General features: G+C 47.7%; 1 protein-coding gene across 1 annotated transcript in view; it reads left to right on the forward strand.

Moving 5' to 3' along the window:
* Positions 1-27,526, forward strand: part of LOC144276263 (discoidin domain-containing receptor 2-like) — a 123,321-nt gene that overhangs the window by 87,136 nt on the left and 8,659 nt on the right. The window contains exons 11-16 of the mRNA XM_077836232.1: positions 514-671; positions 961-1,156; positions 5,744-5,988; positions 15,383-15,504; positions 17,806-18,003; positions 25,928-26,162. Coding sequence (XP_077692358.1) covers positions 514-671; positions 961-1,156; positions 5,744-5,988; positions 15,383-15,504; positions 17,806-18,003; positions 25,928-26,162 — 1,154 coding nt within the window. The remainder of the gene's footprint in view (positions 1-513; positions 672-960; positions 1,157-5,743; positions 5,989-15,382; positions 15,505-17,805; positions 18,004-25,927; positions 26,163-27,526) is intronic.

Here is a 27,526-nt window from a genome sequence, read left to right on the forward strand (position 1 = left end):
GGCACCTCTCTGTCACAAGAGGGGCCCTTCCCTCCCTGCAAAGTGCTTCCTGTAACACTGTATATGCCCCAGCACCACCCCTCCACATCCAGCACTAAGTGCTTTATGCTACGCTCACTAATCCAGGGATGTCTCTGCCCCGCCACAGTGCCAGGCCTAGGATAGGGCAGGCCACCGGGGGCAGGAGACCCAAGCGCACATGTGCAGCCAATGAAATCTCAAAACCTTCCCCCTGAAATTGAGTCCAGGTTCATTTTTCACCCTAGTATGAGTTACAGTAGCCCAGAGCCACCATTTCCAAAGGCAAGAACAGTATGTGTCTCCCGAAGCCACTAGCACCAAGTTATTTGTGAAGTTCCAGGAAAAGAGAATTTCTGATTAAACCAGTATGAAAACAGATTCGCTTTGTCCAGGAAGTTGCCCCAGTTCTCCTCTGCACCAGACTGTTAGCCTGTGAATGCAACCCCTACATCAGGTGACTCCAGTTTCTTTTCATTTTCTTCCTCTGTACAGAAACCACTTCTTTTATAACCAGCACCTGGATAGGGGAGAAAGCAGATGACTCCAGTACCTCCATCCTGGTTGGCTGCCTTGTGGCTATTATCCTTCTGCTCCTGATCATTATAATCATCATTCTGTGGAAGCAGTATGTCCAGAAGAGACTGGAGAAGGTAACGTGACAGTGCTGCTGTACATGGGAGTCTGGAGCTGTGTTGGCCTTGCCGAGCTCTAGGATATATTAAGAAGTGTTGGGGAGTCCCTGTGGTGTCCCCAGTGGACAGGATGCCATGGTGTCATGGAGCTCCCACTCCCTGCTCCCCACCATCACATCCTAGGCTCCTCAGCATGGAGCAGGCCCTAATCAGGATGCTGCTGTGGTATGGAGTGACTAGCGCCCTTGCAGCCAGCTCACTGCCTGACTGCTCCCAATAGCTCAGCAGCTTGTTCTCTCTTCCGAAGGCCCCACGGCGAATCCTGGAGGAGGACGCCATGGTTCGTCTCTCCTTCTACAGCTACACCATCGTCAGCAACCAGAACCAGATCCACCAGTCTAATCCCACCTACGAACGGGTCTTCCCACTGGACCTGGAATATCATCAGCCTGCCACACTGCTCCAGAAGCTACCAGAACTCTCCCAGAGCGCTGAGGATTCAGGTAAAAGTGTCCAGTGTATGGGAGTCAGCCGTGTCTGGAGGGATTATTCATCTGTTTGATTTCCTTCAACTTTTAAAAATGTGCCTTGATTTCACGCAGTGCCCTGGCAGTCTGTTCTGAGCACTGCACTACAGTCGCCTGCCAGAGCCAGGGACAGAACCCGGGAGTCTTGATATTCAGCAGTGCACTGCTCCATAGCAATTAGCTCGCAAGTCACTGGCAATGTGTATGTTATATCCCCCTCTGGTGGCTGTTCTCCACTGGAGGAGAATTTCCCATTACTTAATATTTCATAGCATTTAAAGCCGAAAGGGATCATCTAGTCTGGCCTCCTGTATATCGCAGGCCATTACATTTCACACAATACCCCAGTGATTTCAGTTAAATTAAAGCATTTTAGTCCTCAGGAGGCTGCACTCTTGTGTGTCACTGGCAGAGAACAAGACAGAATGAGGTGCCACCAGTGCCTGAGGCCCCGGCAATGGCAGGGGATTGAACAGATTGGGCAAATCCAAATGATCCCTGCAGATAACCCGCGCCCCCTGCTGCAAGGAAGGTGAACAGCTGCTAGCTTTAGCTCACACCTTAGACAGAGGTCTGTGCTGTGGATCTAATGTACTCATTTGAGAGGTCAATACAGCTCCACATGAAAGAATTTCTGTTTTTCCAGGGTTTTTTTGTAAGAAATTACTTAATATTAAAAATGCGTTAAAAGAATGTTAAGATTGCAAAGTGAAGCACTCAAAAGTTAGGAAATGCCAGAATTATGGTTGCCCGTGCAAACTTAATTTGATTCCCTCCTGCATATGCATTATGATAGTCTTTAATTACAGATGACTGGAGGATAGCTAATGTGATGCCAGTTTTTTTTAAAGGCTCCAGAGGGGTTCTTGGCAATTACAGACCGGTAAGCCTAACATCAGTACCAGGCAAATTAGTTGAAACGATAGTAAAGAAATGTAATTATCAGACACATAGATGAACATGATTTGTTGGCGAAGAGTTAACATGGCTTTTGTATGGGGAAATCATGCCTCACCAATCTATTAGAATTCTTTGAGGGGTCAATAAATATGTAGACAAGGGTGATCCACTAGATATAGCGTATTTAGACTTTCAGAAAGCCTTTGATAGGGTCCCTCACCAAAGGCTCTTAAGCAAAGGAAGCTGTCCTGGGGTAAGAGGGAAGGTCCTCTCAGCAGTAACTGGTTAAAAGACAGGAAGCAAAAGGTAGGAATAAATGGTCAGTTTTCAGAACGGAGAGCGGTGCATGGCGGTGTCCCCCAGGGGTCTGTACTGGGACCAGCGCTATTCAACATATTCATAAATGATCTGGAAAATGCGGTGAACGGTGAGGTGGCAAAGTTTGCAGATGATACAAAATGACTCAAATAGTTAAGTCCAAATCAGACTGTGAAGAGTTACAAAGGGATCTCACAAAACTGGGTGACTGAGCAACAAATAGCAGATGAAATTTAATGTTGATAAATGCAAAGTAATGCACACTGGAAAACATAATCCCAACTATACATACAAAATGATGGGGTCCAACTTAGCTGTCACCACTCAAGAAAGAGATATTGAAGTAATTGTGGATAGTTTTCTGAAAACATCTGCTAAATATACAGTGGCAGTCAAAAAGGTTAACAAAATGTTAGGAACCATTAGGAAAGAGATAGATAATAAGACAGAAAAAATCATAATGCAGTTATATAAACCCCCACCTTGAATACTGTGTGCAATTCTGGTTGACCCATCTCAAAAAAGATATATTAGAATTGGAAAAGGTACAGAGAAGGACAACCAAACATGATTAGGGGTACGGAACAGATTCCAGATGAGGAGAGATTAAAAAGACTGGGACTTTTCTGCTTGGAAAAGAGACGACGAAGGGGGGATATGATAGAGGTCTATAAAATCATGACTGGTGTGGAGAAGGTGAATAAGGACATGTTATTTACCCCTTCACATTAACACAAGTACGAGGGGTCGCCCAATGAAATTAATAGGCAGCAGGTTTAATAACAAACAAAAGGAGGTATTTCTTCACCCAATGTACCATCACCCTGTGGAACTCATTGCCAGAGGATGTTGTGATGGTCAAAACTATAACTGGGTTCAAAAAAGAGTTAGATAAGTTCATGGACGATAGGTCCATCAATGACTTTTAGCCAAGATGATCAGGGACACAGCCCCATGCCCTGGGTGACCCTAAGCCTCTGACTGCCAGATGCTGGGGGATTGGGTGGCAGGGGATGGGCCACTTGAAAATTGCTCTGTTCTGTTCATTTCCTCTGGGGCACCTGGCATTGGCCACTGTCAGAAGACAGGATACTGGGCTAGCTGGACCCTTGGTATGACACTATATGGCCGTTCTTATGTTCTTACGTGTTCACATACTACCTTTTCCAGAGGACCCCTGCCTCAGTCAGTGCACTGGAAGGATGATGAATGAGAAGGGACTGTATAGCATAGGAGGCTGTTGTCCATATTATTCCTGCCTCATTCACAGCAGAAGCTGGAAGGAATGTCGTGAAGAAAGTCAGGGGCTTCAAGCTATAGGTGTCTCAAGTTGGGCCTCCAGTCATTGAAGCACCCAAAAGGCGTGGACATCTTTGTAAAATTTGGCCTAAATCTCTCTGGGCCTCAGTCCCCATCTGTAAAGTGGGGTTACAGTCCCTTTCCTGTCTCTCAGGTGAGTTGCGAAGATCAAGTCATTAATGTCTGTGAGGTTCATATGCTACAGTGATGAGCATCACAGCAACTCCCAGGAGGACATGAATTCTTCCCTATTCAGTGTAGGGTGAGAAGTAAATAAGGCAAGAGGCAGTGGATTGAATATTCAGGGGAAAAGGAGGATACCTCATACCCTGAACACCATCCGTCCTGTGCACTTAATGAGGCGGAAACCACATGGTAAGAACAGTATGTGTTACTGTAACTCAAGGCTGTATGGCAAAGGTGTCCAACCTGCAGCCCAGGGGATCTTGTGGCCCTCAGGGCTCTTGGCTGTGGCCTCGAGGGTAACTGCCTTAAGATGAAGGTTTGTATTTGTATTTGATTACATGTTGCTCGGGGGGAGGGGAGAGAGCAGCCCCCATTCCTGGAAGAGGAGGGGAGCAGGTAGTGAGAGAGCAGAGGGCTGGAGCCACATCACCTTCATGGTGTATGGGAAGGGAGGGGAGGGAGAATCTTTGACTCTTTCCAGCAGACAGTTCTGGCAGTGCAGCTGGATTGACATTGCTGGGTTCCTATTAGCAATGAGGGTGCCAGGAAGCCACAGTAGCCTTGTGCCTAGAACCCAGCGGGGTCACCCCAAGCCAGTTGGACGTGTTCCGTTCACTGAGAAGCAGCAAAGAGGATGCCAGGGGAACTGACAGGCGTGTGATGAGGCTGTGAAAGTTGTGAACGTTATTAAAGGTGAGCCCAATGGACTGTTTGATGTGAAGAAATGAGCATTTGGCATCGGCAGCTTCTCCACAGTGATGTTCCCTGGCGTTCATGTGGGGATGTTCTCAATCATGTGCTGGAGCTCAGAGAAGAGGCAAAGGTTTTCCTGGCTGACCACTTAATGACTAAGTGTTTGACTTCGCAACCTGAGCAGCATTCTTTTCACACAGCGGGGTTTGTATGAAACGTCATCGTAGAAGTAGAAAATTAGAAATAATTAGAAAAGGGACCTATGCAGGCTCTAAGACCCCTGCCATAAATTACTGACCCAAATGAGATTGCCCACAGAACACCCGGCTGATTTCTCTCAGAGATACCCCTCTGCAGCAGCCCACGTAAACAGCCATGTCCCTCAGCGTGCCCACAAGGTCAATAGACCTGGGTTATTTCAGTCTAGGGGGAAGCCTTTTCCAGAGCTGAGAGCCCCTCACTGAGGATGCTGTGCTGCCAGCCCCCATCTCTTTTAACTGGAGGGGGAGCAGCTCGAGTGCCCCCATGGATCGCAGCTGTGACAGGCTGGCACGAGGGGAGGTGGTTCCTCCAGTAGGGGATTTGTAGATCAAAGGCAGTGGCTTAAATTCAATCCAGAAGCCAATAGGAAGCCAGTGCAGACCATGGAGCTCCTGCTGGCGACTTGTGCTCTTCCTGAGAAACACCATTTACTAGGCATTCTGCACCAGAGCAATTTCCTGTTCTGAGCTGACGTGCAGCCCCCTGTGGTATGCATCGCAGTGACCTGACCTTGAGATGGGGAAAGGTGGAGGAGCTCCAAGCTGCTTCCCCAGTACCGCCTTCCCAAAAGTCATTACCTAGCAACACTCAGATGCCCTGTATCACATACGGGGCTGTCTAGGTGAGAGTATGGTCTCTGGTTGTGGCATGAGTGGGTCGATAGCCATTTAACACAATCAGGACACTCCACAAACATTTGTTCGGGGGGACAGATGTTTGCAGTTTACCGGGGTGGATCCTAGTTACAACAGGAGCAAAATCTCCATGCAGGCCCAAGCAGCAGCACTGGGGCTGAGATGAGCCGCCCACGGTTCCTATGCAGGATCAGGCCTGGCTGCAACCCGGCCACCGTGATTTGGAGAAGGCAGGTGTGCTTGACTAACCATGTCTTTGGTTTTCCCTCAGCGTGCAGTGGTGACTACGCTGAGCCCGACCTCACCAAGTCCACCCCACACCAGGGCTTCCAGAACAACGTGCCTCATTACGCGGAGACCGACATTGTCAGCCTGCAGGGCGTGACGGGCAATAACATGTACGCCGTGCCCGCCCTCACGGTCGATTCGCTCACCAAGAAGGACATCTCCGTGGGCGAGTTCCCCCGGCAGCAGCTGCGACTCAAGGAGAAGCTGGGAGAAGGGCAGTTCGGAGAGGTACAGGCATCTTTCCGCCCCCTCGGCAGCAGAATGGGGGCACGTACCCCAGTACAATGGCCCTGGCACAGCTGCTTGCTCAGCTCCCTGCCTGCAGTGTCCATGCTGGACCCCCTTCTGCAGTGTGGGTGCTACAGCAGAGCTCATGTACCTGCAGCTGGCTTTCTGGGGGGTCTGCACATTCCCTCCTGGCCCCTGCCCTGAGCCAGAGTGCCGGCAGTGGAGACAGACCACCAGCACTGAGAGACCCTGACCGCACTGCATTCTGCCTCCCCTGGTTTGCGTCAGGAACCTTGGCCAGCCTGGCCTTAGCTCCCAGGAGTTTGCTGACTTTCCCCACTAGCCGTGCTCTCCCATAGCTCCCCTTGCCCTGTCCACTGAAATCCTCTGCAGGCTCTCACTTCTCCTTCACTTTCCCTGCCTCCTTCCCATCTCATTCTCACACTGTCACCATCTCCGCAACCCTCCTGTCCTCCCCCTCCCCTGCTCCCGCCAGCTCTACCTTCTCCTGTTGCCACCCTTCCCAACCCCCCGCTTGCCACCACAAATCCAACACTCACCTCCACTGTCTCCCTCCTTCTGGCCACAGCTACCCCCGCCCTGGCACTGCCCTGAGCCGCAGCCTTTCTGTCTCTGGTGCCCCTCTTCACAGCCAGCACAGCTCTACCGTCACTGCCCTGCCAATCACACACTGTTACCACTCTCCCCTTCTCCTGGGCTCTCGGGAATACTTGTTCAGTGGTGAAAACTCACTGCCGGCCACAGCCTCTCTCTGCGTCGCCTGACTCTCACTGCCCTCCCACCTCTCCTCCTGCTGCCTGCCCCTGGGTCACCCTCCAGAGAGCATGGTGAGGCAGTAGCCTTCTTCTCTCCCGATCCTGCTGCTTCCAGCCCTCCTGCCTCCTCGTCCCACTCGTTCTCTTCCAGTCCACAGTACTCCGTCCGACTCTCTTCTCCCCCCAACCATGTTGCTGTGGACTGACTGACTTCCCCCTCCACCTTTGGCTCTTAGGGCTTTCTGTCTTCCTCTCACCACAATCCCGCTCCCTCATTCTCAGTGACTTCGGAATCCTGCCTGGTTCTCCATCTCATCCCCTCCTGACTCATTGGACCTGCTCTCCCTTTAACTAGACTGTCTGTGAGCAAGTTGATTTTGGCCTCCTGCTTCAGGAGCTGTCACCAGAGAATGCAACAGAGATCAGGCACCATTGTGCCCATTCTACTCTCTCTCTCTCTCTCTCTCTCCCCAGATACATAGCAAGAGACTTCCCTGCCATCCAACCTCACTGTCTGGTGCAAAGCGTGGGTGGGGAACTTGTGATGTGGGAGCTGGAACAAATACAAATAATAGAAATGCAACAGTAAAATATTAACACAACATTCACTTCTCAATACAATGATTTGCAATATAAAATCTTTCAGCAATGACCCCAGGTACACTAACTTTTACATGCAGAGGTATGTTCTTTTCTCCTTTGCATGGTTAGAACACACAGGGTGCAGACCCAAAGCACACATCTCTTTCACTGTAGCTATCAGGGTAATTAGGAAAGGGGGACATGGAGGGGAAGCATGCTGTCATTCTCTATATGGACCAGCCCATACAGGCACACCCACCACTCATGCTGTCAGTGGGTTAAACAAATGGATATGAGACATCGGGGGAGCGCTGAACACTGGGATTCCTGGCTGGTCTCTCTGGATCTAGGAGCAGAACATGGTTCAGTGGCTACAGGCAGGATAGCCAACTGCTGATTTTCAATAACTTTTGGAACACTGGGATAGTTCCAGAAGATGGGTAGAAAGCTAACGTTGTGCCAATATTTAAAAAGAGTAAATGGGATGACCCAGGTAAATATAAGCCTGTCAGTGTGGCATTGATCTAGGCCAAGATAATGGAGTGGCTGATATAAGACTTGATTGATAAAGAATAAAGGAGGGTAATATAATTAATGCCAATCAACATGGGTTTATGGAAAATAGATCCTGTCAAACTAACTTGATTTTTTTATGAGCTTATCAGTTTGGTTGGTAAAGGTAATAGGGTTTATGCAATATACTTAGATTTCTGTTAAGGCATCTGACTTGGTACCATGCAACATTTTGATTAAAAAAGCTAGAATGATACAAAATTAACATGGCACACATGAGATGGATTAAAAACTGGCTAGCTGATAGGTCTCAAAATGTAACTGTAAATGGGATATCATCACTGAGCAGCTGTGTTTCAAGTGAGGTCCCACAGGAATCAGTTCTTTGCCCTGTGCTATTTAACATTTTTATCATTGACTTGGAAGAAAACATTAAATTGTCATGCATAAAGTTTGCAGACAACACAAAGATTGGGGGAGTGGTAAATGATGAAGATAGGTCACTGATTCAGAGTGATCTGGATCACTTGATAAGCTGGGAACAAGCAAATAATATATGTTTTAGTATGCTAAATATATACATCGAGGAACAAAGAATGTAGGCCATACTTACATGATGGGGGACTCTCTCCTGGGAAGCAGGGACTGTGAAAAAGTCTTGGGGGTTGACATCATGGTGGATAATCAGCTGAACGTGAGCTCCCAGTACGACTTTGACCAAAAGCGCTACTGTGATTGATCCTTGAATGCATGAACAATGGAATCTGAGGTGGGAGTAGAGAGGTTATTGTATCTCTGTATTTGGCACTGGTGTGACCTAGTTTTGATGTCCACAATACAAAAATCATAGAAGGGACCTCAAAAGGTCATTTAGTCCAGCACTCTGTGCTGAAGCAATGACCAAGTAAACTTAGACCATCCCTAAAACAAAGGTCTGTCTTACCTGTTCTTAAACTCCAATGGTGGGGATTCCATAACCTCCCTTCCAAGTGCTTAACTATTCTTGTAGTTTGAACGTTTTTCCTAATATCTAACCTGAATCTCCCTTGCTGCAGATTAAACCACTTGCTTCTTGCCCTACCTTCAATGGACATGGCAATTGATTGTTCTCCATCCTCTTTATAACAGTTCTAAACATTTTGAAGACTGTTATTGGGTTCCACCCTCCGTCTTCTTTTCTCAAGACTAAACATGCCCAGTTTTTTAACCTTTCCTCATAGGTCAGGTTTTCTAAACCTTTGGACATTTTTCTCTCTCGCCTCTGGACTCTCTCCAATCTGTCCACATCTTTCGTAAAGTGTGGCGCCCAGAGCTGGACACAGTACTCTATTTGAGGCCTCACTAGTGCTGCGTAGAGCGGGACGATTATCTTTTGTGTCTTACATACGACACTCCTGTTAATGCATCCCAGAATGATATTAGCCTTTGCAATTGCATCACGTTGTTGGCTCATATTCAATTTACGATCGACTATAACCCCCGCATCCTTTTCAGCAGTACTGCCAACTGGCCAGTTATTCACCCATTTTGTAGTTGTGCATTTAATTTTTCCTTCCTAGGTGTAGTGTTTCGCACTTATCTTTATGGAATTCGATCGTTTTGATTTCGGACCAATTCTCCAATTTGTCAAAGTTGTTTTGAATTCTAATCCTGTCCTCAAAAGTTCTCCCAACCCTTCCACAGATTTTATAAGCATACTCTCCACTCCACTATGCAAGTCATTAATAGAAATATTGAACAGTACCCAACACAGGACAGATTCCTGCAGAACTCCACTAGATACACCTTCCTACTTTGACAGCAAACCATTAATAACTATTCTGGGAGTACAGTCTTTAACCAGTTATGTACCCACCTTGTAGGAATTTCATCTAGACCACATTTCTCTAGTTTGCTTATAAGAATGTCATGTGGGGACTGTGTCAAAAGCATTACTGAAATCAAGAGAGGTAACATCTACAGCTTCCCCCCATTCAGTTAGCCAGTAAACCTGTCAAGAAAGGAAATTAGACTATGTCTATACTATGGACATTACAGCTGTGCCGCTGTAAGGTCTCCCGTGTAGCTGCTCTTTGCCAGCAGGCGAGAGCTCTCCCACCAGGCTCATTAAACCACCCCCAATGAGCGGTGTGAGCTCTGTTGATGGGAGAGCCTCTCATGCCAACATAGTGCTGTCCACACCAGCACTTTTGTCAGTGAACTTTATGTCAGTCAGGGAGGTGTTTTTTTCACACTCCTGACTGACAAAAGTTTTACCAACAAAAGTGCTAGTGTAGACAAAGCCTTACGTTAGTTAGACTACTTGGATTTGTAAAGAACAAATCATGCCAATCACTTATTACCATGTTATCCTCTAGGTGCTTACAAATCAATTGATTAATAATTTGTTCCAGGATCTTTCCAGGTATTGAAATTAGGCTGTCTGGGCTATAATTCCTTAGGTTCTCTTTGTTCCTCTTTTTAAAGATAGGTACTATGTTTGCCTTTCTCTAGCCCTCTGGGCTCTTACCTTCCTCCATGAGTTCTCCAGGATAATCACTAATTGTTCCCTGAATGCTTCAGCTAGCTCCTTAAGTAGTACCCGAGAGAGAATTTCAGCAGATCCTGCCAACTTCAATACATCAAACTTATCTAAATATTCTTTAACCTGTTCTTTCCCTATTTTGGCTTGCATTCCTCCCCCTTTGTTGTTCATATTAATGTGTTAATTATCTGGTTACCATAAACCTTTTTAGTGAAGAATGAAACAAAATAGACATTAAACATCTCAGCCTTTTTGATGCCATCAGTTGTTCACTCTCCTTCCCCGCTAAGTAGATGACCAACATTTTCCTTATTCTTCCTCTTGCTCCTAATACACATAGGGTCTCTTCTTACTGCCTTTTATGGCCTTTGCTTAGTGTAGCTCATTTTGTGCCTTAGCGTTTCCTGTTTTGTCCCTACACGCTTGTGCTATTCTTTTGTATTCATCCTTATCAATTTGTCCATGTTTCCACTTTTTGTAGGATTTCTTTTTGATTTTCAGGTCATTAAAGAACTCTTGATAGAGTCATATTGACATCTCACTATTCTTCCTATCTTTCCTTCGCATCAGGATAGTTTGCTGTTGTGTCTTTAATATTGTCCCTTTGAGAAATTGTCAGCTCTCCTGAACTCCTGTTTCCCTTTGATTTTGATAAGAAGGATGTTGATAAATTGGAGAGGGTTCAGAGAAGAACCACAAGAATGATTTTTTAAAAGATACCTTAGTTGGGGATTGGTCCTGCTTTGAGCAGGGGGTGGGACTAGATGACCTCCTGAGGTCCCTTCCAACCCTGATATTCTATGATTCTATGATAGCGATAGACTCAGTGTGAGACCCTGCAGGGCTGGAACTTGCAACCATGTGGGTTCTGTGCTGCTGACACCTCCTCATCACCCCTGGCCACTGGAGGACCCTGTGATTCTAGGTTCAGCAGGAAGTACCACCCAGCAGGGCCTGGGTGGCTGCCCCTCATAGCTCACTGATTGGCTGATACCACCATATAAACCATGAAGCCATGTTTGACCAACAATAGTGACCGCCTCCATGCTCCAGACCCTGCTTGCGATAGACCCTAGACTCGGACTTCTGACCTTGGTTTGTCCTCAACTGCGCTTTACGATTACTGTCTGTAACCTGGCTCCTGGCCCTGATCTCATGGTAACTGGACCCTGCGTGCCTCCTGATGCTTGACTCTGTTTGCCTTCTGGCCTGTCTCAGACTCTGACCTCCTGATAACTTGATCCTGCTTGCCTCTTGATGCCTGACTCTCAAGCTGCCCTCTATGCGATCCCAGACTCTAACCTCCTGGTATCTGACGCAGCCTGACTCCTGCTTGGACCACTAGGTCAGACCGCCCACGACCCTCTCGTGACAGTTTGCTCAGACCACCTTTGGCCCTCCCCCAAATCCATCCATTCCCTCCACAAATGATGGAAGGCGCTGGCCGCCCTCCAACTGCAGCTTTCCCAGGGCTTGGGGCCTGCAGGACCCATCTGCCGGCAGAGAACCTCTTACTACAGACCCATGCTACGCACTGTGTACTCAAATGATAGACCCTGCATGAGCAATTAGTCCGGTTGCAGGCTCAGGTGGCACAGCTCATGGCCAAAGCACAGACCTTACCTGAGCAGCTAGCATGCTCACAGGGAGAACAACAGAGCTACGAGCCTGGACAGACCATGCATCACCTGAACCAGCCCCCATGGTGCCACTGCCCGAACAGTTCGACGGGTATTGCTGGAAATATGGGGGGTTCCTGAAGCTATGCAGGCTGCTCTTTCTGCTGTGCCCCCACGCGTCTCCCGCAGACCAGATTAAGGTGCAGCTAATAGTCAGCCTGTTCTCTGACAAAGGGCTTGCTTGAACCCCACGCTGTTGGAGCAGAACAGTCCAGTGGTCTCTGACTGGGATGCCTTCCTGCAAGCCGACGTGACCATCTCTGATGACCCACATTGCATCTGCTCTGCAGAGGCTGCCCTCCAGAAGCTTTGACAGGGACGAGGGCCAGCTACCTCCTACGCTGCTCATTTCCAACGGCTTGTGGCTGATGCTGAATGGAATGAGGCACCACCCGAGCTCTATGTTTCGGAACCACTCCCCCGCCCTCAAGTAGAACCTGGAACTCTGGTGTTTCCCGGCGTTTCCAGTTGCTGCTGGGGTTGGAGGTCTTGGGGCAGGTGCAGCAGATCCCCCCACAGTTAGCAGCAATAGACTCCATGGCTGCCGCCAACTTTGTAGCTGCTGAGGCAGCCAAAACCCTCCAGATCCCTCTCCAGCCGGAACCCACACTGGACCTGGGGGAGAGGATCGATGGATCACATCTCTCGTCGGGACCGGTGACTCAGGAGACCTGTCCCATTAGGAGCCGAAGTGGAAGGGCACCAAGAAGTAATATGCTTCAATGTGGTCCGCTCTCTAGTCTTCCTCATCATTCTTGGCATTCCTAGGTTGGAGCAGCAGGACCCGTGTATTTCCTGGTGGTGGAGGAGCAGTAGTTTTCCCTCCAAATACTGTCACAAAGTGTGCCTCTGACAAAGCAGCCAGCCCCCAAGTGACCCATTCCCAGGGCCCAGGATGGGAGGAGAACCTCGGAAGCGGAACCCCAGACGGCAGGCGGCCAGCCACTCGGGAGTAGCTCCAGGCCAGAACCTCAGCCTTCATGCCAAGTACCATGACTACCTGGATGCACTCAAAAAGAAAAATGCTGACTCACTAGCCCCATACAGAGACTACAGCTGCCCAGCAGACCTACACCCCAGGGCAAAGGTGTCCTACAAACAGACTCCATGTCTGAACCAGAGCTGGAGGCAAGACATGGGTTTGTTCAGGAAAACCTTGCCAAGGGCTTCATTCGGCGATCTACCTCTCCAGCGGGGACACCATTCCTCTTTGTGAAGAAGGAGGATGGGTCACTACGCCTCTGCATAGATTGGGGGGCGGAGGCAAACTGCGGCTCGCGAGTCACATGCAGCTCTTTTACCGTTAAAGTGTGGGTCACAGAGCCCCCTTCTCCCCCCACATTCTCCACCTACTAGACTGGGCTGGGGGGAAGCTCAGGACCTCTGTCTTGCAGCAGGGTGGTGGGGTAGGGGCCTCCGCCTATCGGGGAGGGGGGGGTCTCAGGGCTTTAGCCCCGTGGGAGATGCCTGATGGGGCTCAGGCCTTCAGCCCCACCCCAGTCTGGTAGGTGGAGAGTGGGGGGCTATGGAGGGGGCTCCACGAGCCGCACTTTAAAGGTACAAGAGCCGCATGTGGCTCGTGAGCCACAGTTTGGTCTAGAGTCTCGACTTACCTCACAAGATAAACTTCCTTAGACAGGAGGGTATCTCACCCAACGTTCTCCAACCAGCATGTAACAACCTGGCTGGCTGTGATCCTTTTTTCATGAAGCAAACACACTGTCAGCTTACTTCCTCAGTGAAGGATTCGGAGAGAGTCCCTGTATCTACAGGTATAGTCCAGAACTCCATTGTTTTCACCTATAGACAGGATTCCCTCCTCTTGATTTATTTCTTCCTGTAAATTCCCTCAGTGAAGGTTTCACAATCCCTTCACTAGCATTCGGCTTAGACTGCAAGTGAGCATCCATTGTGAACTGTACAATACTCAATTTACATAGAGACAGACTGCTAGATGAACATCTTGTGACTGAAAGAAAATTGTTTATCAGCTTCTGGGGATTGGCCCCAACTCACAGACCTTCAGAACAAAATTTTCAGTGTAGATGCATAACTCCTCACATATTATCCATACGTACAGCTTGCAATGACTATGGAGACCAGTAAGAATAGAGACCATGCACGATGCTCTTTGGCAAAATAGTACATAGAGACCAGGCCAAGGGGAATCCATGTAACCCTTATGCACCCCTGTGTCCTCTGCCAGTGGGCACCTAGAGGTCCCCAGGTCACACCTGGCTTAACACATAGAGATGCAGGATATGTTAGAGGACGCTGGCTATCTGTGGCTTGCAAAATGGACCCTTAGAGAGACAAGGTGGGCGAGGTAATATCTTTTATTAGAAGTTGGTCCAATAAAATATATTACACCTCACCCACCTTGTCTCTAATATCCTGGGATTGACATGGCTACCGCCACACTGCCTACAGAAATGGATCCTGGTCCTTTGTGGCTATTGAAGGGAGATTTTGGAGTTCATCACTGGTGGAACTTATTAATGCAAAACAGGGAGGACCTTGTTCAAGAAGCCATTATCTTATGTTAATCACCTCGCCAATACCACAGTGATTCGAATCTTTGCTTATTTCAAAATGTTTGCAGAAGGTGATGGTCAAACAACGGATTTTCTGGATCACTCCAAATGGTTTTCAGGATTGGGTGTGAAATGGAGTCTCTTTGGCCAGTGAATGCCTTTTATTGCAGCAGCAAAGTGCTTCTATGACTGTCTTGGCCATTTGCTACAATGATCCGGAGAGCTGGATGAGTTCTGCAAGAAAACACTCATAAATATTAGAATATGAAATGACCACCTTTGTGCCCTTTGTTACCATTAACGAGCATTCCCACACTTGAGCTTGGATTTCCAGGAATGTTTGGGGCGTAGCTGTACTTTACTCAGTCCCTGTAGTCACATGCAGACAAGGGTATTGCTATTTGTTATTTCTTTGTTTAAAGTTTCAGGTATTCGGTTCAGGAGTAGAAACCATACCATGTGACGTAAGTAGATGAGCAATCAAATATCATGAATACTCAATAGTTGAAGTGAACAGTTAACAAATAAGCCATAGGATGAAAGTAGTTCACATAAGCTCTTCAACAAATACTTACAAATAACAAATCTGTTCACAGAAGCTAGGGGCAGTTTTTCAACTTTTTCTGTTCAGAAACAAAAAAAGACTAAACTCACTGAATAATTTACTTTCATGGGATAATTCAATCAATTCTAACCATAATGATTATCCATAACGTGATGTGTTTTTCCCTCTTCTTCCCTGACTTTACCACATGTTCATGGCTGACCCTGCACTCCCTTTTCCAGGTGCACCTGTGTGAAGCAGATGGCCTGTTGGAATTTTTGGGACTCTCGTCTACGGAACTCACCAACCAACCGGTTCTAGTGGCAGTGAAAATGCTAAGATCCAATGTCAACAAAACAGCCAGGTAACCACATGACACTATGCAACAGCTTTAATCTGAGTATGAAGCCTGATTCTGCTCTGAGACTAGTTTTACACAGGTTAGCTTCACTGACTTCAGTGGAGCTACTCCAGATTTACACTTGTGTAAGTGAGAGGCGAGTCAGCCCTTGGTGTGTGCATATATGAGCAGTTAGCACATAAGTGGGTATTTGAACAGAAGTAATGGAAGTCAGTGGAATATCAGTTTTATCCTGACTGCTGAGTGGAGCTCATGAGCAGAGACCTATCATCCATTCTTGATGGACAAGTGTGATTAATAATGATATATTTTATTATATCACTCCCCCTATCCAGCAGGCACTAGTGGACTTATCCACTAATGCTGTGCACACAGAGATAGGTGAACAAGTCCAGTTCATCCAGGAAAGGGTCACAAAGACACCGAGTGGGAGGAGTACTTTGGAAAGGATGTGATCGTGTGCGTTATAAGGAATGACATGAAAACAACAAGGTTGGCCAGTTTCACAGAAGGCTGGACATTTATGTAGAGAATGGGAACATCCACAGTGACCTTACACTGGATAAAAGCCCTCCAGAATTTATATGGGCATGAGCCAACTTCCAGCTCTTGGGGATTAGAAGGAAACGCTTCCAGAGAGCAGGTTTCCCATCATGGCCAGCACTTTGGTTTCTTACCCTTTTCTGTGGTACTAGCCACTGTCAGTGACAGAATACTAGACTGCTAGCCCCATGGGCTGATCCAGTTACTCGTAGAAACTATAGAAATACAGACATGTTGATAGAAAAATGACCTGATCATATACTACAGTGATGGACGCAGGATTGACAGATGTATAGAAACTTTCACTTCCCGCATAGTGCTAATACATCATCCTTTATCCCTGAGACTTTGACATCACCACATCTGGAACAGCCTCTGCACCTTCTCACCCACCACTCCCTTCTACCTTCAGAAAACCCTCTGGGGCCTGGCCCAGCCACAGGCTCCCTCCCTGCAGAGCCTGTGTGGCTAAGCCCTGCACTCTGGGGTTGTTTCTGTGCTGCAGCTGTAGGTGCAAAAGGGATTTCAAGAGGGTGCACTCTGGTTACAAAGCAGAATAAAGGGAAATCAGTGGGAGAATAATTTAGGGAGAAAAAGACAGGCAACTCTTCTGGGAGACTTCAGAAAAACTCCCATTCCTCGTATTCAGAGCCTCTCTATTTCCCCTTCGCTCCTCCCAGATGCCTCAAGAAAAGGAAAGAGGACAGTGTTCAAGAAATCAGACTTATGTGTTAGGGGGCTTATTCCTTCACCCACTTACTTCCCTGGTCCTTCTCGCATGAACAGAAAGCAACAATACCCGAAGTCCAAAGGTGCAAACAATTCCATGTTTATTGGGGTGAACTTCCAGCAAGCATGATTCCAGTTTCCTTCCTCAGTGTCCCCCTTCCCAGCTCTGACACCACAGAGCCTTACGCCTGTATCCCTGTTCCCATTCTTGCCCTTAGCCAAACATGATTCCAATTTCCTTACCCCCATTCCCTGTTCCCATTTCCCTCTTTAGCCAAACATGATTCCAATTTCCCCACCCCCATTCCCTGTTCCCATTCCCCCCCCAGCCACTCACTTCCTGATTGACTGCAGACTATATAGTAAAACTTGAGTTCTGCTTAGCTATACCTTAACCAATCATTTTCCTGAAATTGAACTAACCAATCCTAACATATTGTAACATGATTATGTAACCAATTATATCCCACCACCTTAATTAGTTTACACCCAGCAAAATTAATTATACAGCAGACAGAAACAATCACAGAACCAGACACAGATTATACAGACAAACAATAGCAAAGTGGGAACTATAATGACAAAACAATACAGAAATGAGGATTTCACATCCCAGCTATTGATAAGTGAGTTCTTGCCAGACGGGATGCTATCAAACAAAGTTTCCTTTTACATTTTCTAGGCACTTCCCTTTCTCTGGAGGTGACGGGCATCATCAGGACAGGATTGTATCGTAACAGCCCAATAGCACCTTCTTTCAATGTGACTAGGTTGGAATGTGAGGCTGTTGCCGGTCCCTTCCCAGCTTATGGCTGCCTCTGCTGCTTAGCCAGAGGCCTGAGCCTAAGCACAGGGCCTCAGACTGTCACAGTGAGAGAAGGCTCTTACACCGGCAGACGGTGATTTTGATTCTTTCTTTTATACCTCTATAACTAGCCAAGTGATAAGAATACACCTAAATTCTTACAGTATAGGCCTTTACCGACAGGCCTGAATATCTATATCCTAACATTATGTCTTTCTCTTTTTAAGAAATGATTTCCTAAAGGAGATCAAGATCATGTCCCGGCTGAAGGACCCAAATATCATCCGGCTGCTGGGAGTGTGTGTGCGTGATGACCCTCTGTGCATGATAACAGAGTATATGGAGAACGGAGACCTCAACCAGTTCCTGTCACAGCGGGAGATCTGCAGTAAATTCACCATTTCAAACAACATTCCATGCGTCAGGTAAGAGGAGAAGTCGCACGTTCTAATGCAACAGTTTCAGTGCCCTGAACTTAAAGTACATTAATATTAAAAACAAGCTGAATTGTGAACCAGTTACGGATGCTAGATGTGTAACATACCACGAGTACTGCACACCACAGACTAAACACCACAACGTTACTTTGCCTGCCACAGGATTCCAGCTTCTGTCAGTCCCTTTACCAAGCCACTCTCTCCTCACAGCAAACTACTCCGATGCTTCCCCAGGGTACCCAAGGTTGTGAAGCTCCTTGCTACCACCTGTCTGTGCCATTGTGTGTCAGCCTCCTGACTCCACCAGCCTCTGGCAACGCAAGCACTGCCTGCCAGTCCTCTGCCAGCCTCATTGTCTCTGTTCAGATTACCAACAGTTCCTCTGGAGAGTTCCTCTGGAGTGCCCAGCCGCTGTTCCACTCAACACTCACAGAACTCTCAGGGCAAGTCTACACTTAAACCCGCCAACCTAGCACTGTCTACACCGGGGGTTAGGTCAGTATAACTACATCGCTCAGGGATGTGGATGTTTCATACCCCGAGCCACACAGTTATACCGATATAGGTCTGACGTGTAGATTAGACCTCAGATTCTCTACTCCCAAAGGAGGAGCACACACCAAAGCACCAGTTTCATCTCAGGATCACTACTCTGCTTAACGCAGAACACTTCGCTATAGTGATAGTGAAAACAAGGAGAAGTCTGTTACCAAAGAACAGAGATTCAAATGACAGTAAGTAAGAACACTGGAAACAAATGGTAACAAACTCATAAGCTGCTTTCTAGAGCCTAAACTTAACTCACAAGACATTCCCCTGTCTCCTACATAGTAGCTTACCCCAAGTCATTGCCCCAGCGTTTTCAGCCAGGAGGGCTGAGACCTTTCTTTCCTAAGATCAAGCCTGCTGGCAGCTTGTCTTCCCAGACAGAGGGATGAAATCATCCCCTCTCCACTTATTTTTTGCAGTTACAGACTATGGTCCCTTACCACAGGAGGTTCCCTCTAAAGAGATTTATTCTGGGGCTGGGGGCGGGGGGGGGGGGGTTGTCTTTGTAAATCCTCAGGCCTGCACCTGGCCCAGGCAGCAAACACAGCCAGTCTCCAGGTAGGCCCAATGTTTTTTATACTAACTGAGTCGGCACAATGGCATACAATACACAATAGTCTGCTTGAGAAATAAGTGTTTGCTACCCCCCACTGCCTAGGATCACCTTCTAGTGACCTGTCTTAACTTACATGCTTTAAAAACACAATTTTCAGTAAACATACATAAACTCCTTACACGTTATCTGCACCGACATTTCACGACGGTCACGATGATGTGTGTGACGCAGGCATTCAATAGAGACCTTACATAACCTCTTTTGGTGAACCCGGACGATCCCTTTAAGCCCATATGTCTCTGTGCCCTCTGCCAGTTGGCACCAGTTGGTTTCTGGGGCACAACTATAACATCTAATATCCACAGCTGCGGACAGTACTGGTAGCAGTGATAAAGTGGATGCCTATGGGTGGACAGCTAGAGAGTATGTACTGGTCGGTGGCTTTATTCCCTTGCATTTGTGTGTTTGTGCCAAGTATGTTGTGGGTGTGACGACCCAAACTGCTTCACATACAGTTTTGTGTATTCATTTCCTGGTTTTTCTAAATGTTTAAGTGAGGGGAGTTGAGGAGAGTGTTGGGGTTTGGGGGCAAACTAGGGAGGATGGCTTCCAGAGTTTGCATACAGCACTAGTGCCGGGACTGAGAGAGAAGATTTCATCTGCCCGCTTGAGAGAGAAGAGTTAATTCATCAGCAGCTGCACTTCTCCATCAGATAAAACTTTCTCTCTCTGGAGCAACTCATAAAACTTTTTCCATTGAAGGATAAAATGTGATTGAAAAGTATAGCAACTGATGGAGAAGTTTTTATCTCAGAGAGAGAATTTTATCCTATGGAGAAATTTTGTGTATATGGTGGAGGAATTTTGTCTATACAATGAAAAAAATGTTATCCAACAAAGAGTTTATATTTTGGTTACCCGTTAGCATATAAACTTTCAATTTTGAAACATAATGGTGGGAAAAGACTCTAAATACTTTTAAATGGCCAGTTGCACCAGAGCCGCTGCAGATTCATCTATTAATTTTTGTGTAGAAACATTTTTCCTAAACAAGCTGTCCAAAAAGCTCACTGGACCATTAATGTTGATAGTCAATTAATCTTGGAACACTGGGGAAGTTCCAGAAGACTGCTGGACGAAAGCGAATGTTCTGCCAATATCTTAAAAAAGTAAACAGGATGACGTGGGTAATTATAGGCCTGTCAGCCTGACATCGATCCTAGGCAAAATAATGGAACAGCTGATATGGGACTTGATTGATAAAGAATTAATGGAGGATAATATAATTAGTGCCAATCAACATGGGTTTATGGAAAATTGATCCTGTGAAGCTAACTTGATCTTTTTATGTTATGAGATTACAAGTTTGGTTGATAGTGCAATTGTGGACTTCTGTGAGGCATTTGACTAGCAGCTGCATGATATTTTGATTAAAAAACTAGAACAATACAAAATTAACACGGCATACATCAGATGGATTAAAAACTGGACACAGATCATGGCCAACTGAATGACAGGAGAATCTGAAGGAGCGAGCTTCACCATCTTGGCTGCCACCCCCACCATCTCCTGAGTCCCCCATGATCCACTGTAACACTGTTGGGCTTTCAGAGTCCAGATCCTGAACAATGTCCTGACCAGCATGGGCCAGAAAGAGGGTCCCAGATGACATCACCACCTCCACCGGCTTCAGTTAAATCCCAAACTATCTGGGATGTGAGACGTTGTCAAACTCTGCCGCCACCCGCACACCCTTCTGTGTGTTCTTTTCCTTCTCCACCATATTTCTTCTCTTTCCTATCCATCTCCTTTTGCCTTCTGTCTAATAAGAGTCTGGCTTAGCCAGCCAAGACTGCATACTTTGCAACACTGCTGTGAGCCTGTGACCAAAAGAGCAGATAAAAGCAGTGCCCTGAACTGCCCGATGCTGGTACTAGTTTGCCAGGTCTCAGAGTGGCTGATCAGACCAGGTGCTGCGCCTCTATTTCTCCAGCAGGGAAGTTGCAAGTAAGAGTTCTCACCAGAGACGGAAGCTGCATTTTCCATCTTGACTGTTCTTTTCTCCCCCAATTTTGTGTGTGTTTGTCTTGGTTTGTCTTTTAGAAAACAGGATCGGACTTCAACAGCAGCAACAATAACAGCTCCAGTCCAGCTCACCTAACTTCTTCCCTTTCCCCCCAAAAGAACAGCTATTACCATGTGTAGTACCACCTAAAAACCTGTCACTTGGAGGTGTTTTCCTTCTAAAACTCTCTTCAGCTAAAGGTAAAGGGAACAAGGGATATTGTTAAAAAGAAAGCCTTAAATAATTTACTGTACATTTCAGATGCTTTAACTGTTTTTCCTTCTTTCCTGTCTCTTTAATAAAAGGTTAAAGGTGCTTAATGGTGTTCTTTGCCTCTGGACTAAGCCAGCTGAGGTCTCTGTATACCAAACCTTGTTTAAAACTGTTTAATATTGGACAGTGAGAGGGTCACATTAACCCCTTTGACTCTTTGGGCCAATTTATTCCATCAGTGTTAATAGAGTGTTATTTCAGCTTCCATACTGATGACCCATCCGACCCCTTAGCTCGTGGTTCCTCACCTTCACCTCATCAACCAAGCAGCACTGGTTGGGCTCTCCCACTCACCAGAAGAGCCATTCACTTGACCTGGTCTTCCCCAAGCCCTGCTTTCTGTGATCTCACCATGAGTTCTGAGGTCCCCCATCACCTGGTCTCTTTCAGCAGCTCCCCCTCACTCTGTCACTCGATCCTTCTGGGTGTGTCTAGGGTTCAAATTCAGGCTAAAGACTAACCCCTCCCCTTCTGTCTTCACACAAATTGTGCTAACCCAGGGCTCGGACCCCAAGTCCCATGGGGGTTGAAGGGTCCAAGCCTGAGTCAAGCTGAGACCCTTCAAGCCCTATTGCTTTGCAGTGTAAATGCAGTCCCACTGGACTTGTGCTCTGGGAGTCTGCCAAAAGTATCACACAGTCCCACGTTCTTCCACACTCCCCCACAAACAAAGGGCGAGAGCAGCCACATTTTGGGAGGGTGCTAAGAAGTCTGGGATATGGGTGTTTGGACTCGGGCCCATATAATGCAGTGTAGAGGCTGGAGCCCTAGGTTGGGACCCACGGTTCACCAATTCCTAACCTGGGGTTACAAATGGGTGTAGATGCTCAAGCCCTAGGTTAACAAACCCAGGGTCTGCTAACTCGAGTTCTGCTAACCCTGGACTTACATTGCAGTGTAGACATACCCTCTTTGACTTTCATTCCATCAATGCCGATAATTAATTTCTCTGCTGCTCTCTGCTCCCTGCGTTCTCTTCCCTTTCTTCCCTGGTGGTTGTTGATTCTCTTGAATCCTTTGCCAGCCCCAGCCCTAGCTCATCCCCAACATCCTCTCTCATGCAGCAGAGCATCTCTAGTATCCTCTGATCATGCCAACAACTTGTTCCTTCAGTTCTGCCATCGTCCTATGCCAAGCCACTCTACTTTTCCACACTGATCAAATTCCATGCGGGCAATCCCAGCTGACTTTTCACCTCCTTTGACTCAATCCTCAAACCCTCCCTCCCCCACTTCTCCTCCTACACAAGAGCTACCTAATTTCTTGAAAGAGAACACTGGCAAAATAAGACACAGCCTTCCGTTCCCCTTCTACAGCTTCGCCTCCTTCTCTCTTGTCATAGACACAGAAGTTTCTCATTTGCTCTCCTCTAACCCCACAACCTGTCCCAGTGTCCCCATCCCGTCTCCTGATCTCCCTCACACCCACTCTCATCCTCTCCCTTACTCTTCTTGTTAGCCCTCGCTCGTCTCTGGCTCGTTCCCCACACAATACAAACATTTTAGTCTCTTCCATCTTCAAAACACCCCCCTTGACCACACTTGCTCCCTTCTTCCTTTCATCTCTTAGCTCATTGAATGCTCTGCTTACAATCACTGTCTAAAGTTCCTCTCCTCCAATTCCACCCTAGACCCTCTCCAATCCATCTTCTGCACCTTGCGCTCCACTGGAACCACACTCACCAAAGTCACTAATGACCTCTTTCTAGCCAAGCTCAAAACCAGTGCTCCGTCTTCATCCTCTTTGACCAGTCAGCTGCCTTTGGCACCATCAGCCATGCTCTTGTTCTTGAAATCTGCTTCTTCCCTTGGCTTCTGTGACTGTCCTCTTTTGATTCTCCTCCTTCCTCTCTAATCATTCCTCCAGCGTGCCCTTGGGAGGATCCTCCTTGTGCCCCCTGCAACTTTCTGTGGGGGTTCCACAGGGCTCTGTCCTTGGTTCCCTTCTCTTGTCCCTCTCCACCTTATCTCTGGGTAATCTCTATGCTGATGACACACAGATCTACCTCTCTGCTCCAGACCTGCCTTCTTCTGTCCAAACTGAAATCTCAGCCTGTCTCTTGGACATCTCCTCGTGGAAGTCTAGCTGCCATTGCATGGAAAATATGGCTAAAACAGAGCTCCTAACCTTCCCCCCGAACCCTTCCTGCTACCTCCTCAGTCACTGTAGACAGCACCACCATGCTGTCACTCAGGCCCATAACCGGGGTGTCATCTTTGACTCGGCCCTCTCTTTAGGTCCTCATTTCCATCTATGTCTAAATCTTGCCCTTCCTCATCCATACCATCTAAGATACAGCCCTTTCTATCCATCCACACAGCTCAGAGGTTCGTCCAGGCTCTCATCTCACATCTGGATGACTGCCACATCCTTCTCTCTGGCCTTGACAGATGCAATCTTGCCCCACTCAGAGCATTCAGAATGTTGCTGCAAAGATCATTTCCCTAGCCCATTGCTTTGCCCTTATCACCCCTTCGCTCCTTTGCCTCCCTCCACTGCCCCCACATTGCCTCAAATAGAAGCTGCTTGGCTTCACTTTCAGGGCTCTTCATGGCCTATCCGCGCCCACCAATCATCTCTCATTTGCTCTTGAGAGGTCAGCTCCCCGCTCTCCTCCTGCCAATGCCAGCCTTCACTGCCCACTCGTTAAATCTCCAAACCGGCCACTGTGTGCTTTCTCCCGTCCTGCTCCTCATTCATGGGAGGAGCTCCCTGTAAACACCCACACCCTACCCAATTATACACATTCAAACCCCTCCTTGAAACTCTCCTTCGAGGTGATGGTGACAACAAACTTGACAATGGTTAGGCTGCTGGTGTGACGAGACCATGGCCCATCCTGCTGATCAATGCTGTCTCCTTGTTTCTTTGTAGGCCCCCGTCTGTCTGTCTGTTGTCTTTTGTCTTATACTCAGATTGCAAAGTCTTTGGGGCAGGAAGCGTCTCTTTGTTCTGTGTTTGTACAGCGCCTTGCACAATGGGTCTTTGTCCATGGCCAGGTTCCTGTGACGGGGGCTGCAGCATGAAGAAGCCTGCAAACTCAGCTATGAGCAATTAAACATTTTCTGTTGGGGGATTATGAGCACCTGGGTGGTAATCACTGGGTTAATGATGTAGTTGGGAGGACATAAGTGGAAGGAGCAGGAAGCCAGGAAAACTGAGAAGGAAAGCTCAGAGGGTGATATAGGGCTGAAGAGTGAAGGCTGTGGGGAAACCTCCTCTTGCTGTAACCCTGACGTACACTGTTATACTTGGCAAGGAAGGAATAAATACACAAGTGGTGCAAATGTAACAACCTGGTGTGTGTTTGTGCCATGAGCCCACACAAATGGGCCAGGCAGTGCAGTACACTGGGTAGCGGCAGAGCTCCTTGGTGCTGCAGTAACACAAATAAGGATAAATCGTGGCTGCTTCTGAAAATTCTGAACCAAGGCTATCTTGCCTACCATCCCAGGGAAGCTTGTGGCAGAGCCAGTGATAGGACCCTTCTTTCCTGGGTCCTAGCCCACTGCCTTAACCACAAGACTGTATTTTTTCTTTCTGAAGGCACCAGCCTCATTCACTCATCTTCCCAGTTCTGAGTTGTTTGAGACAGAGTCTGCTGGCAAAACCCACATGTGATCATGTCATTAAAGACAGTGTCATAATACATGTGCACAAGGGGGCAGGATTAAGGGCATGAAAAATAACAAACGGTATTTCTAGAGACATGGTAATGGTGGCAGTCAGGACATCCTGCCCTTTCTCAGCCCTGCAAGAACACAAGCTCTTCCCCACGAAATAACAATATGCCGTTTAGGGCCAGATTTACAGGCACTAGCCTCTCTGTCTGTGACTGCCAGTCAGGTCACTTAGATACCTAAGCCCCAACCAGCACCCATAAATCAGGGACTTGTGTGACGTGGGGCCAGATTTCCCAATAGCTTGGAGCCAAATTTCCAAGTGATCAGCATACACCATTGAGGCCAGATTGTCAAAATGGCTGAGGACCCTGTGCTGAGCACCCTTGGAAATCTGGCTACTTCTTTTGGTGACTAAATGGGAGCTGAGTGCTTTGGAGAATCTGTCCCACAGTTGTGAAATCCCTGGTTTATGGGCTCTCAACATCTCAGGGTATGTCTACAGTGCAGCTGGGAGAGAGTGCAGGGAGCCAGAGTCACACAGGCGGGGCTCCAGCTAGTGTGCTAAAATAGCAGTGTGAACATTGCAGCTTGGGCTCTCAAGCCCACCAGACCCCTGGATCCGTGCTCAGGTGGCTAGCCCATACATGGCTCACACTTCCGGGAAGGCAGTTAGTTCATTGCAAATGTACACTCTAGACTGACAGGGATAGTGAGGAATGAGGAGTTAAGTGACACCATTGTGCTTATTGCAACACACAGCATGCAAGATTCCCGCAGCAGGAAGAGTCCAGAGAAAAGCAACTGCAAGGAAACTCTCCTTTGACTTTCTGTTTGTTTTAAATGCAGCTATTCCAACCTACTGTTCATGGCCACCCAGATCGCCTCTGGAATGAAGTATTTAGCCTCCCTGAACTTTGTGCACAGAGACCTGGCCACCCGCAACTGCCTGGTTGGGAACAACTACACCATCAAGATTGCAGATTTTGGAATGAGCAGGAATCTATACAGCGGGGATTATTACCGTATCCAGGGCAGAGCTGTGCTACCGATACGCTGGATGGCCTGGGAAAGTATCCTCCTGGTAGGGGCTGCTCACAGCGCTCTTTCTCTCTTCCTTTAGTATGTGCCCCCCATGGGGTGTGGGTGTGGGTGTGTGCACACTTTGTACAGGAAACTGAGTAACAGCACAAGTCTCCTTTTCTATCCTTATTGTCTCCTTTACGAATCAATAGGATCTTGGCAGCTGGCTGTACCGCTTATCGTGTATCCCCTTTGGTAACTGGAGGCACCCTCTATGCCACGCATCCCATATGCTGTGTGCAGCCTCTGACTCTCCACCATGCAGACCGCAGTGGCACTGTTCCATCAAACTGAACTGAGCCCATCTCTTCCTCCAGAGAAGGAAGGCAACCACGTGGTTACAGCACAGGAGTGAATGTCTGAAAGCTGGGTTTTTATTCCTGAATGCTACAGATTCCCTGCTCGGATCTGAGCAAGTCACCTCTCTGTGCCTCTGTTTATCAATTGCCAAAATGTGGCAGGAAGGAGAGAGATCTTTTCCCTCTTTCTCAACTCACTAGCTTAAACTGGATTTTAAGTATTTAAACTATTACACATTTCTTACCTTCCCTGTGCAAGAGTGGCTGGTGCCTCAGTTTCCCCTGATTGGTATGTCTGTTTAGCTAAACCAACACTCCACCTATTCAGAAGCAACCAAAGTCCGGAGTAAACCCAAGCTCCAACTGGAGTACTTTCTTCAGCCCTTTGCTGTCTTCCTCTGACTGGGGAAGAAAGGATTTGAACAGAGCCTTCGCCCCCTCAGGTGAGTGCACTAACTCCCGAGCTAGGGGATGTTCTGGCGTAGCGAGTCCTCAGTCTTCTGTTGAAGCTAAACAGGTTAAATAACTAAAGAGTTACTGAATCAGGACCTGGGTCTCCCACCTCTCATGTGCATGCCCTAACCACCAATCTACAGAGTCATTCTCACATCTCTCTCGGGTCCAATGACTCTTTCAACAGCTTCAGCAGGAGAGACTGAAGGCACCCCATGTCAGACGATCCCATAGCTGCGGGGTTAGAGCACTGAGCGGAGTGGCGGGAGGGTCCTGTTCAATCTTTTCTCCTCTTCCGGCAGAGTGGGGGAAGCTGAACCTGGGTCTCTGACATCCCCAGGAGTGCGCTAATGACTGGGCTGAAAGCTGGAAGGTGGGCACCACCAGCATTGCCTCCTCCAGTCACCGTGTGTGGCGCAAGGCAGGCACCTCAGGGTATGTCTGTCCTGCAAAAAAACCCCGCGGCAGCAAGTCTCAACGCCTGAGTCGGCTGACTCGGGCAGCGGAGCTAAGAATATCATTGCAGACGTTCCCAGCCAGGCTGGAGCCTGGTCTCTGAATCCCGGCAGTGGGGTGAGTTTCAGAGCTCAGAGATAGGCACTTCCCTGCCGTC

Source organism: Eretmochelys imbricata, chromosome 16, assembly GCF_965152235.1.
Source record: "Eretmochelys imbricata isolate rEreImb1 chromosome 16, rEreImb1.hap1, whole genome shotgun sequence".
Taxonomy (NCBI): domain Eukaryota; kingdom Metazoa; phylum Chordata; order Testudines; family Cheloniidae; genus Eretmochelys; species Eretmochelys imbricata.